The sequence below is a fragment of the Oncorhynchus clarkii genome, chromosome 25 (assembly GCF_045791955.1).
Source record: "Oncorhynchus clarkii lewisi isolate Uvic-CL-2024 chromosome 25, UVic_Ocla_1.0, whole genome shotgun sequence".
In the NCBI taxonomy this organism is placed as follows: domain Eukaryota; kingdom Metazoa; phylum Chordata; class Actinopteri; order Salmoniformes; family Salmonidae; genus Oncorhynchus; species Oncorhynchus clarkii.
In genome coordinates, this window is record NC_092171.1 from 40,180,950 (window position 1) to 40,194,563 (window position 13,614).

Here is a 13,614-nt window from a genome sequence, read left to right on the forward strand (position 1 = left end):
ACTCAAGCTTACGGACAACGTCAAATGTGATATAGGAAAGAACCCGAGTGAGTTGGGTGAGCAATTATGTAGGTACTTTTCCGAAACGAATGACACAAACAACTGGATTTGTTATCCCTTTCATGCCCTGCCTCCAGTCCACTTACATGCCCTGCCTCCAGTCCACTTACCGATATCTGAACAACAGAGACTCATCGAAATCGCAATAAGCGGTTCTGTGAAAATGTAATTTAATCAGAAGCCACTGTCAGATTTCTAGATTGGGCTGCGCTCAGAGTATCCTGCCTTGTCAAATTGCCCTGTTAACACACTGATGCCCTTTGCAACCACGTACCTATGTGAGAGTGGATTCTCGGCCCTCACGAGCATGTAAACTAAATACAGGCTCAGACTGTGTGTGGAAAATGATTTAAGACTGAGAAAAGAAAAATAAATACACTGGTGAGTGTGCTGACCCTGGTGCTAGAGGGGGTACGCAGGGGGTACACAGCTACATGTTTCATATATTATATTATTTCAGCATATCAACTTTATTTGTAAGCAATGCATCTGTTTGTCTGTACAAGGAAAAGTCAGATAAATGTGTTCCCTATCTGTGTGTTCATACTGAAAGAGTCTAGCCAGATGAGCTAGATAGAAACAGATTCATCTCTAATTAGTCCTCTATATAAATAAACTACAGCTACGTCTAATTCCATTTCCTTCCTGAAGAATGACCTCCTTCACTCCCCCTCTGAGATTTAAAACCATCTGATTGGCTAGCCAGACAGAGGGACTTAACAACACGTTTTCTATCACCAGTCTAAACGTTGAAACAACGTTGGTTCTGCGTCATTTCAACAACATACAAAAAAAACGTTCAATGTGATGATGTTGATTCAATATGGAAAACAAAAGTAAAGGGATTTGGATATTTTTTTTCACTTAACTTCTAACCTAAATCCAATGAGATGGATAACATTTGCTGTTGATTTCATATTGAATTTACGTATATATTTACAGTCAACAAACAGGTTTTGAGAATGACACAAATATTAATTTTCACAAGGTTTGCTGCCTCAGTGTCTTTACATATTTTTGTCAGATGTTACTATGGAATACTGAAGTATAATTGCAAGCATTTCATAAGTGTCAAAGGCTTTTATTGACAACTACATGAAGTTGATGCAGAGAGTCAATATTTGCAGTGTTGACCCTTCTCTTTCAAGACCTCTGCAATCCACCCTGGCATGCTGTCAACTAACTTCTGGGCCACATCCACACACTGATGGCAGCCCATTCTTGCATAATCAATGCTTGGAGTTTGTCAAAATTTGTGGGTTTTTGTTTGTCCCCCCGCCTCTTGAGGATTGACCACAAGTTCTCAATGGGATTAAGGTCTGGGGAGTTTCCTGGCCATGGAAAGAAAATATCGATGTTTTGTTCCCCGAGCCACTTAGTTATCACTTTTGCCTTATGGCAAGGTGCTCCATCATACTGGAAAAGGCATTGTTCGTCACCAAACTGTTCCTGGATGGTTGGGAGAAGTTGCTCTCGGAGGATGTGTTGGTACCATTCTTTATTCATGGCTGTGTTCTTAGGCAAAATTGTGAGTGAGCCCACTCCCTTGGCTGAGAAGCAACCCCACACATGAATGGTCTCAGGATGCTTTACTGTTGGCATGACACAGGACTGATGGTAGTGCTCACCTTGTTTTCTCCGGACAAGCTTTTTTCCGGATGTCCCAAACAATCGGAAAGGGGATTCATCAGAGAAAACAACTTTACCCCAGCAGTCCAATCCCTGTACCTTTTGCAGAATATCAGTCTGACCCTGATGTTTTTCCGGGAGAGAAGTGGCTTCTTTGCTGCCCTTCTTGACACCAGGCCATCCTCCTTTGTCTTCGCCTCACTGTGCGTGCAGATGCACTCACACCTACCTGCTGCCATTCCTGAGCAAGCTCTGTACTGGCGATGCCCCGATCCCGCAGCTGAATCAACTTTAGGAGACGGTCCTGGCGCTTGCTGGACTTTCTTGGGCGCCCTGAAGCCTTCATCACAACAATTGAACCGCTCTCCTTAAAGTTTTTGATGATCCGATAAATGGTTGATTTTGGTGCAATCTTACTGGCAGCAATATCCTTGCCTGTGAAGCCCTTTTTGTGCAAAGCAATGATGACGGCACGTGTTTCCTTGCAGGTAACCATGGTTGACAGAGGAAGAACAATGATTCCAAGCACCACCGTCCTTTTGAAGCTTCCAGTCTGTTATTCAAACTCAATCAGCATGACAGAGTGATCTCCAGCCTTGTCCTCGTCAACACTCACACCTGTGTTAACGAGATAATCACTGACATAATATCAGCTGGACCTTTTGTGGCAGGGCTGGAATGAGGTGGAAATGTTTTTTGGGGATTCAGTTCATTTGCATGGCAAAGAGGGACTTTGCAATTAATTGCAATTCATCTGATCACTCTTCATAACATTCTGGAGTATATGTAAATTGGCATCATACAAACTGAGGCAGCAGACTTTGTGAAAATTTATATTTGTGTCATTCTCGAAATCTTTTGGCAACGACTGTATATAAATTAGACGTTAAACTGACTTCTGTGACCAGTGGGTAGTGAGGTATTTAGATAGATCCCTCACCTCTAACATGACCCCTCCTCCCTGACCCCTGACCCCTGACCCCTGAATTCTTACCTCTGAGTACGGTGCGGCGGTCATCCACACAAGAGGGCCGTGTCTCCTGCTGAGGCTTCTGGGAAGTGTAGTGTACCGACCACTTTTTGTCCTCGTCCAGTCTGACAGCTAGAGAGAGAAACAGAGAGAGAGAAAGAAAGAGACAGAGAGGTAGAAGGAGACAGAGAGGTAGAGAGAGAAAGAGAGGTAGAAGGAGACAGAAAGGGAGAGAGAGACAGAGAGGTAAGGGAGACAGAGAGGTAGAAGGAGACAGAGAGGTAGAGGGAGACAGAAAGGGAGAGAGAGACAGAGGTAGAAGGAGACAGAGAGGTAGAGAGAGACAGAGAGGTAGAAGGAGACAGAGAGCGTGAGAGAGACAGAGAGGTAGAAGGAGACAGAGAGGTAGAGAGGTAGAGAGAGACAGAGAGGTAGAAGGAGACAGAGAGATAGAGGGAGACAGAGGTAGAGGGAGACAGAAAGGGAGAGAGAGACAGAGAGGTAGAAGGAGACAGAGAGGTAGAGAGAGACAGAGAGGTAGAAGGAGACAGAGAGCATGAGAGAGACAGAGAGGTAGAGGGAGACAGAGAGGTAGAAGGAGACAGAGAGGTAGAGGGAGACAGAGAGGTAGAGAGAGACAGAGAGGTAGAAGGAGACAGAGAGGTAGAAGGAGACAGAGAGGTAGAAGGAGACAGAGAGGTAGAGAGAGACAGAGAGGTAGAGGGAGACAGAGAGGCAGAGAGAGAGACAGAGAGGTAGAGGGAGACAGAAAGGGGGAGAGAGACAGAGAGGTAGAAGGAGACAGAGAGGTAGAGAGAGACCGAGAGGTAGAGAGAGACCGAGAGGTAGAGAGAGACCGAGAGGTAGAGAGAGACCGAGAGGTAGAGAGAGACAGAGAGGTAGAGAGAGACAGAGAGGTAGAAGGAGACAGAGAGGTAGAAGGAGACAGAGAGGTAGAAGGAGACAGAGAGGGAGAGAGCGACAGAGAGGTAGAGAGAGACAGAGAGGTAGAAGGAGACAGAGAGCATGAGAGAGACAGAGAGGTAGAGAGAGACAGAGAGGTAGAGAGAGACAGAGAGGTAGAGAGAGACAGAGAGGTAGAGAGAGACAGAGAGGTAGAAGGAGACAGAGAAGTAGAGAGAGACAGAGAGGTAGAAGGAGACAGAGAGGTAGAGAGAGACAGAGAGGTAGAGAGAGACAGAGAGGTAGAGAGAGACAGAGAGGTAGAGAGAGACAGAGAGGTAGAAGGAGACAGAGAGGTAGAAGGAGACAGAGAGGGAGAGAGCGACAGAGAGGTAGAGAGAGACAGAGAGGTAGAAGGAGACAGAGAGCATGAGAGAGACAGAGAGGTAGAGAGAGACAGAGAGGTAGAGAGAGACAGAGAGGTAGAGAGAGACAGAGAGGTAGAAGGAGACAGAGAGGTAGAGAGAGACAGAGAGGTAGAAGGAGACAGAGAAGTAGAGAGAGACAGAGAGGTAGAAGGAGACAGAGAGGTAGAGAGAGACAGAGAGGTAGAGAGAGACAGAGAGGTAGAAGGAGACAGAGAGATAGAGAGAGACAGAGATGTAGAAGGAGACAGAGAGGTATAGGGAGACAGAGAGGTAGAGGGAGACAGAGAGGTAGAAGGAGACAGAAAGGGAGAGAGCGACAGAGAGGTAGAAGGAGACAGAGGTAGAGAGAGACAGAGAGGTAGAAGGAGACAGAAAGGTAGAGAGAGACAGAGAGGTAGAAGGAGACAGAAAGGTAGAGAGAGACAGAGAGGTAGAAGGAGACAGAGAGGTAGAGAGAGACAGAGAGGTAGAAGAAGACAGATGGAAAAAAGAGAGAGACAGAGAGATGTTTATTTTCATTCATTACAACACGGACACAGGAAAACATACACACAAACACACAGATTTCCTCCCAAATTACAATTAGTACCATTGTGTGTGTGTGTGTGTGTGTGTGTGTGTGTGTGTGTGTGTGTGTGTGTGTGTGTGTGTGTGTGTGTGTGTGTGTGTGTGTGTGTGTGTGTGTGTGTGTGTGACCACAGTAGAGTGAAAGGGAACAGAGGGGAAAATACAGCCTAAATATCCATCGGTCATTTATCTACCCCTGTAATATCAACAAGCAGTCTCACGTAAAGCCAGTGTGTCTGTGTGTGCTGATGACTCAACACTATACACATCACTTACTACGGCGACTGAAATCACTGCAGCACTTATTAACAAAGAGCTGCTGTTAGTTTCAGAATGGATGGCAAGGAAACAGCTGGTGGTAAATATTTATAAATCTAAAAGCATCGTGTTTAGGACAAATCATTCACTGAACCCTAAACCCTCATTCACTAAACCCTAAACCCTCATTCACTGAACCCTAAACCCTCATTCACTAAACCCTAAACCCCTCATTCACTAAACCCTAAACCCCTCATTCACTTATCCCTAAACCCTCATTCACTGAACCCTAAACCCTCATTCACTGAACCCTAAACTCTCATTCACTTATCCCTAAACCCTCATTCACTAAACCCTAAACCCTCATTCACTGAACCCTAAACCCTCATTCACTTATCCCTAAACCCTCATTCACTAAACCCTAAACCCTCATTCACTGAACCCTAAACCCTCATTCACTAAACCCTAAACCCCTCATTCACTAAACCCTAAACCCCTCATTCACTTATCCCTAAACCCTCATTCACTGAACCCTAAACCCTCATTCACTTATCCCTAAACCCTCATTCACTAAACCCTAAACCCTCATTCACTTATCCCTAAACCCTCATTCACTAAACCCTAAACCCCTCATTCACTAAACCCTAAACCCCTCATTCACTAAACCCTAAACCCCCATTCACTAAACCCTAAAACCTCATTCACTAAACCCTAAACCCTCATTCACTAAACCCTAAATCTCAATTAAATCTTGTAATAAATAATGTGGAAATTGAGCACGTTGAGGAGACTAAACTGCTTGGAGTAACCCTGGATTGTAAACTGTCTTGGTCAAAACATGTTGATACAACAGTAGCTAAGATGGGGAGAAGTTTGTCCATTATAAAGCGCCACTCTACCTACCTTGTTAACAGCACTATCAACAAGGCAGGTCCTACAGGCCCTAGTTTCTACCTTCTTAACAACACTATCAACAAGGCAGGTCCTACAGGCCCTAGTTTCTACCTTCTTAACATCACTATAAACAAGGCAGGTCCTACAGGCCCTAGTTTCTACCTTCTTAACAACACTATCAACAAGGCAGGTCCTACAGGCCCTAGTTTCTACCTTCTTAACAACACTATCAACAAGGCAGGTCCTACAGGCCCTAGTTTCTACCTTCTTAACAACACTATCAACAAGGCAGGTCCTACAGGTCCTAGTTTCTACCTTCTTAACAGCACTATCAACAAGGCAGGTCCTACAGGTCCTAGTTTCTACCTTCTTAACAACACTGTCAACAAGGCAGGTCCTACAGGCCCTAGTTTCTACCTTCTTAACAACACTATCAACAAGGCAGGTCCTACAGGCCCTAGTTTCTGCCTTCTTAACAACAGTATCAACAAGGCAGGTCCTACAGGCCCTAGTTTCTACCTTCTTAACAACACTATCAACAAGGCAGGTCCTACAGGCCCTAGTTTCTACCTTCTTAACAACACTATCAACAAGGCAGGTCCTACAGGCCCTAGTTTTTACCTTCTTAACAACACTATCAACAAGGCAGGTCCTACAGGCCCTAGTTTCTACCTTCTTAACAACACTATAAAGAAGGCAGGTCCTACAGGCCCTAGTTTCTACCTTCTAAACAACACTATCAACAAGGCAGGTCCTACAGGCCCTAGTTTCTACCTTCTTAACAACAGTATCAACAAGGCAGGTCCTACAGGCCCTAGTTTGTACCTTCTTAACAACACTATCAAGAAGGCAGGTCCTACAGGCCCTAGTTTCTACCTTCTAAACAACACTATCAACAAGGCAGGTCCTACAGGCCCTAGTTTCTACCTTCTTAACAACACTATCAATAAGGCAGGTCCTACAGGCCCTAGTTTCTACCTTCTTAACAACACTATCAACAAGGCAGGTCCTACAGGCCCTAGTTTCTACCTTCTTAACAGCACTATCAACAAGGCAGGTCCTACAGGCCCTAGTTTCTACCTTCTTAACAACACTATCAACAAGGCAGGTCCTACAGGCCCTAGTTTCTACCTTCTTAACAACACTATCAACAAGGCAGGTCCTACAGGCCCTAGTTTCTACCTTCTTAACAACACTATCAGCAAGGCAGGTCCTACAGGCCCTAGTTTCTACCTTCTTACCAGCACTATCAACAAGGCAGGTCCTGCAGGTCCTAGTTTCTACCTTCTAAACAGCACTATCAACGAGGCAGGTCCTACAGGTCCTAGTTTCTACCTTCTTAACAACACTATCAACAAGGCAGGTCCTGCAGGCCCTAGTTTTGTCGTTCCTGGACTACTGTTCAATCGTGTGATCAGGCGCCAGAAAAGAGGGACCTACATTTGGCTCAGAACAGAGCAGCACAGCTGGCCCTTAAATCAAATCAAATCAACATTTATTGGTCACATACACATCGTTAGAAGATGTTGATTCGAGTGTAGCGAAGTATACACAGAGAGCTAATATTAATAATATGCATGTAAATCTCTCCTGGCTCAAAGTGGAGAGATTGACTTCATCACCACCTGTTCTTGTAAGAAGTGTTGACACGTTGAAAGCACCGAGGTGTCTGTTTAAACGACTAGCACACAGCTCAGACACCCATGCATACCCCGCAAGACATGCCACCAGAAGGTCTTTTCACAGTCCCCAATTCCAGAACAGACTATCGGAGGTGCACACTACTACATAGAGCCATGACTACATGGAACTCTATTCCACATCAGGTAACTGATGCAAGCTGTAAAATGTGATAATAAAAAAACTGATAAAAATACACCTCATGGGAACAGCGGGGACTATGAAGAGACAGACCAGTGCCGTTTCAGATCCAGGAGGATTTTGTTTTCCTGAGCACGGCCTTATTTCTAATACAGCATATTGGATGACTGTCATTCATGTTCCATTCGCCTGGTTCAATGTAACAGTGATACGTTTAGGCTACTGCATGATACTCTAATTTCTCTATGTTGCTACAACCTAGCCTATGAATGAAAGCTTGCAACGTACTGTAGGTGCACACAGGTCGAGAGACAAATTTGAGGTGACAGACAATGACATTCTATACCGCCTTGCACACTGTTGCATGCATGTAGCTGATAGTGGGTGTAATCTTTAGTCCAGCAGTTGCAAAACAGAGTTAATTTTGGACAAATTCAGGTATGTTTATCCCCTGTTTCCGTTTGCTTACATTTAAGAAACGTTTTTACAACAGAATCCGACGGAATGAATACACCCCTGATCCCACTTGAACACAGTTCACTTTCATAGCAGTCACGTTGTATTCCTTCTGGCATCTACGTTATGCACTCTCCTACTTTCACCTCTTGCTGTCTCTCTCTCTCTTTTCTTGCTCTCTCTCTCTATCTTTCCTTGCCGTCTCTCTCTCTTGCTGTCTCTCTCTCTCTCTTGCTGTCTCTCTCTCTCTCTTGCTGTCTCTATCTTTCCTTCGCTTAGGAATTTCAATACACAACACATCAGCTGACCGGGTGAGAAAAAAAAACATTCCAAGCCAAACTGGTACACACAGCCTACATCGTTGTCACCATAGCTAAAGTAACATCATAGTCAACATAGCTAATAGAACTAAACTGTTAGTAAACCTGCTACAATCATGCAGTATGTCACAGTGTACAGTCAGAAAGCAGTTACAGGGGCGGGCCCCGGTGGCAATACATGAGTAACTCCTAAAGTTTACCTTGACTTGGAAGAGTCCCAGTGTTGTGTAGTTTAGTCATAGCCAGCTGGCTAACATAACATCCCTCTGATTGAGCAGGGTGTTTCAGTAGGCTAAACTTGCTGGCTGCATTTGCTAGTAAATGAAACTGACAGTGAAAAGAAAATGCTAATTCTCTCTTCCTTCTCTTTCATTTCAGAAGAAATTTAGTTTGTTTAAAACTGTTCAACTATTGTCTTTCTCTCTCTTTGAGTCAACTACTCACCACATTTGATGCACTGCAGTGCTAGCTAGCTGTAGCTTATGCTTTCAGAACTCGATTCATTCTCTGATCCTTTGATTGGGTGGACAACATGTCAGTTCATGCTGCAAGAGCTCTGATAGGTTGGAGGATGTCCTCGGTAAGTTGTCATAATTACTGTGTAAGTCTATGGAAAGGGGTGAGAACCATGAGCCTCCTAGGTTTTGTATTGGAGTCAATGTACCCAGAGGAGGATGGAAACTAGCTGTCCTCCAGCTACACCATGGTGCTACCCTACAGAGTGCTGTTGAGGCTACTGTAGACCTTCGTGATTATATTTAGTATAGTTTTATCTGAAAATAATAACTTTTTAAATGTTTCACCATTTACATTTTTATGAAATTCACTGAGGAAGATGGTCCTCCCATTCCTCCTCTGAGGAGCCTCCACTGCCTCACACACAGGTACAGACACACGCATATACATACACACACACACACACACACACACACACACACACACACACGAACACACACACACGAACACACACACTAGAACACACACACACACACACACACTAGAACACACACACATTAGAACACACACACACTAGAACACACACACACTAGAACACACACACTAGAACACACACACGTTTGAATCGTCCCAGTGAACAAGCACCAAACCAGCGGTAAGTTATTGGTTGCAAAGCACCGTACGTCAAAAGTGATTTTTATACTCCCAAGTGATGATTTAAATGTAAAATGTATAGACATTTGTTTTCAAATGTTGTTAGAACATCACACATCAGATGCAGCGTTTTTTTGTGCATATTTGTTGTGCATTTTGTTGAAGAGAATTCCAGCTAATGCTAGCTAGTAACTTACTGTGTCTGGTGGGGGGGTTGTGTATGTTGTACAGTGCGTGAGTGCAGAGTTGGATGGTGAGCTGGTGAGCTTTCTAATAATTGCGCCAACAGTTGTTGCCTTCTCACCATGCTGCTTGACTATTGTCCTGTCCCAGCCTTGTGCAGGTCTACAATTTTATCCCTGATGTCCTTACACAGCTCTCTGGTCTTGGGCATTGTGGAGAGGTTGGAGTCTGTTTGATTGAGTGTGTGGACAGGTGTCTTTTATACAGGTAACGAGTTCAAACAGGTGCAGTTAATACAGGTAATGAGTGGAGAACAGGAGGGCTTCTTAAAGAAAAACTAACAGGTCTGTGAGAGCCGGAATTCTTACTGGTTGGTAGGTGATCAAATACTGTACTTATGTCATGCAATAAAATGAAAATGAATTACTTAAAAATCATACAATGTGATTTTCTGGATTTTTGTTTTAGATCCCGTCTCTCACAGTTGAAGTGTACCTATGATAAAAAATTACAGACCTCTACATGCTTTGTAAGTAGGAAAACCTGCAAAATCGGCAGTGCATCAAATACTTGTTCTCCCCACTGTATGTTTAGTGGGTGTAACAATGTTACATGATGTACTATTTTTTATTTTGTTTTATGTGTGATGTAAGTGTCTTAATGTGTTTGGACCCCAGGGGAAGGAGGGGAGAGGGAAATGGCTAGGGAGGAAGGGGAGGGAGGGGAGGGTGACATGGCTAGGGAGGAAGGGGAGGGAGGAAGGGGAGGGAGGGAGGAAGGGGAGGGGGGGAGGGGAGGGAGGAAGGGGAGGGGGGGAGGGAGGAAGGGGAGAGAGGGAGGGAGGGAGGAAGGGGAGGGAGGGAGGAGGAAGGGGAGGGAGGGAGGGAGGAAGGAAGGGGAGGGTGACATGGCTAAGGAGGAAGGGGAGGGAGAGAGGGAGGAAGGGGAGGTATAGAGGGAGGAAGAGGAGGGAAGAAGGGGAGGGAGAGGAGATGACCTGGCTGGGGAGGGAGGGACCTGGCTTGGGAGGGAGGGAGGGAGGGAGGTGACCACTGCAGAGGGAGGGATTGAGGAATGGGAGGGAGCGGAGGTGACCTGGCTGGGGAGGGAAGGAGGGATTTAGGTAGGGGGGAGGGGGATTGGGGGGGCCTAGCTGGGGAGGGAGGGAAGGGATTGAGGAATGGGAGGGAGGGGAGGGGACCTGGCTGGGGAGGGAGGGAGGGGAGGTGGGCTGGCTGGGTAATATATCCATGGCCTGGCATGTGAAACCAACCTCCTTAGAATGAAACACCTCTAACACACACACACACACACTTCTGTTTCGCCCTCTCCTCTCTCCTCTCAGCACTAGTCAAGGTGACCTGGGAGAAACACTGCACTGAGTGTTGGGGACGTGTGCATACAGCTTCATTCACATACACACACGTGCCTGTATTCACACACGTACGCATGCACACACACACACGTACGCATGCACACACACACACACACACACACACACACACACACACACATGGACGCATGCACACACACTCTCTCACACACACACACACAAACACACACACAAGTCTCCAGCATCTTCTTTGCATGTTGTCCTGGAGCTCCCCTGGACCATCGAGGTCACTCCCTACACAAGCCTCTGAATCTGAAGTTGAGTAATTCAGACATATCTCACTCCCTCCTCACACACATGTTCTCATCTCATCACAGTCTCACACTAATTAGGTCTCACAGTCTCACACTAATTAGGTCTCACAGTCTCACACTAATTAGGTCTCACACTAATTAGGTCTCACAGTCTCACTGCAGATGTTGATCCACATTTATCTAAACGTCAAAGTTGCTCCAAACGTCACATTTAGAAGGTTAAGGTTTTTGGTGGGGTAAAATATTACGTTTAGGAACTCATTACGAAGGGTTAACGTTTGGGATAGGAAACATAAGTAAATAAATAAATACAAATGACTAACACTGGGATCAAACAGTCAACCAGCCAGGACACCAGTGATACAAGTCAAATTTTGACGTCCATCCATGTGTGACGTCCATCGTGGAAACCGGACACTAGGGGCATCAGTTAGCACTGCCACTGAACACAGAGATAGAGCGTTTGTTTTTAGAGATGAGTTTTAAAGCCTATTCAAAATCGTAACCTTTACCTTAACCATTCTGAGATGACGCTTAACCTTAAGGGTGTCATGTTTGAACCCAGCGGTAGAAAGATGTTTTTGATGTTTTAGTTTTAAGCCAATCCCAAACCTTAATCATCCGGCGTTAATGCCTAAACCTTAAACATTTAAAAACGAACTTCGAAATATGACGTTTGAGAAAAAATGGAAGAATGTCTAATTCTGATCTGGTGAGACTGTGTGAGCTACTTGGGGATTTACAACCCAAGTTTTCTAGTGGCCAGTCTAGAAGGCGTTACCTGACGGCCTCAGGACATGGATAGACGTCCAATGTCGAAGTCACTCTTGAGCGATCTGCCTGCTCACAGAGACAAACCCCTAACACACCCCTGTCACAGAATAGTCACACAGTGTCTTACCGCTGTTGTTCCTGTTGAAGTACTTCAGGACAGATTTGAGAGCCAAGCTGATGAACACCATGACTGAGGCTGAGGTGTGATGTGTGTGTTATCCCACTCCAGCGATGGATATAAACGACTCCCGGTCGCTCCTCTATTAAGAGGAGTGTCAAGGAAAAAAAGGAGGAGGAGGAGAGGAGGATGTGCTGTGAAGAGATCGAGGTAAAGCACTGCCACGCGACTCACACTGCACCACTCTTCTCCTCCCTCTGTCCCTTCCTCACTCCCTCCCTCTCTCCCTCCCTCCCTCAGTCAGTCCCTCCCTTCCTCCCTCCCTCCCTCTCTCCCTCTCTCCCTCTCTCCCTCCCTCCCTCAGTCCCTCCCTCCCTCCCTCCCTCACTCCCTCCGTCCGTCCCTCACTCCCTCCGTCCCTCCCTCCCTCCCTCCCTCCCTCCCTCCCTCCCTCCCTCCCTCCCTCCCTCTTTCCGTCCGTACCTCCCTCCCTCCCTCCCTCTTTCCCTCTTTTCCTCCCTCCCTCCCTCCCTCCGTCCCCTCTGTCCGTCCGTCCGTCCCTCCCTCCTCCTCCTTCTCCCTATCTGCTTTCAGTGAGAAATGCAGACAACTTCGCCCCTTCCAGACGCACCTTTTGTGTCATAGTGGAGTACAGCAGTTATAAACTAGGTGTTTTTGAAACTCAGTTTTACAGACAGTCTACTACTCATATTAATATACATATTAAATCTCCCTCTCCCACCCATTCTACCCTCCCTCTCCCTCACCCCACCCATTCTACCCTCCCTCTGCCCACCCATTCTACCCTCCCTCTCCCCACCCATTCTATCCTCCCTCTCCCCACCCATTCTACCCTCCCTCTCCCTCACGCCACCCATTCTACCCTCCCTCTGCCTCACGCCACCCATTCTACCCTCCCTCTGCCCACCCATTCTACCCTCCCTCTCCCCACCCATTCTACCCTCCCTCTCCCCACCCATTCTATCCTCCCTCTCCCCACCCATTCTATCCTCCCTCTCCCCACCCATTCTATCCTCCCTCTCCCCACTCATTCTATCCTCCCTCTCCCCACCCATTCTATCCTCCCTCTCCCCACCCATTCTACCCTCCCTCTCCCCACCCATTCTATCCTCCCTCTCCCCACCCATTCTATCCTCCCTCTCCCCACCCATTCTACCTCCCTCTCCCCACCCATTCTATCCTCCCTCTCCCCACCCATTCTACCCTCCCTTTCCCCACCCATTCTACCCTCCCTCTCCCCACCAATTCTACCCTCCCTCTCCCCACCCATTCTACCTCCCACTCCTCACCCATAATAGTGAAACTCCACAATGCCTTTCCCTCCCAGTGATGGGTGTTTCATCCAAACCGGCAGCTTGTCTCATCACCATAGAGACCATGCCAAACCCCCCACCCACCCACCCGCACCCACCTGCCCTGCACCCCAAACACTCACACACACACACAGAGCAGATA

General features: G+C 46.5%; 1 protein-coding gene across 4 annotated transcripts in view; it reads right to left on the bottom strand.

Annotated features, from left to right (window-relative positions):
* The window catches only part of LOC139383927 (actin remodeling regulator NHS-like), a 51,970-nt gene that overhangs the window by 23,870 nt on the left and 14,486 nt on the right, over nt 1-13,614 (bottom strand). For 3 of the 4 annotated variants that reach the window (XM_071128540.1, XM_071128539.1, XM_071128541.1), the window contains exon 2: nt 2,684-2,791. In XM_071128540.1, coding sequence (XP_070984641.1) covers nt 2,684-2,791 — 108 coding nt within the window. Of the gene's footprint in view, nt 1-2,683; nt 2,792-12,147; nt 12,214-13,614 lie in introns of those variants that run through there. The other variant, XM_071128542.1, reaches the window with a different exon arrangement.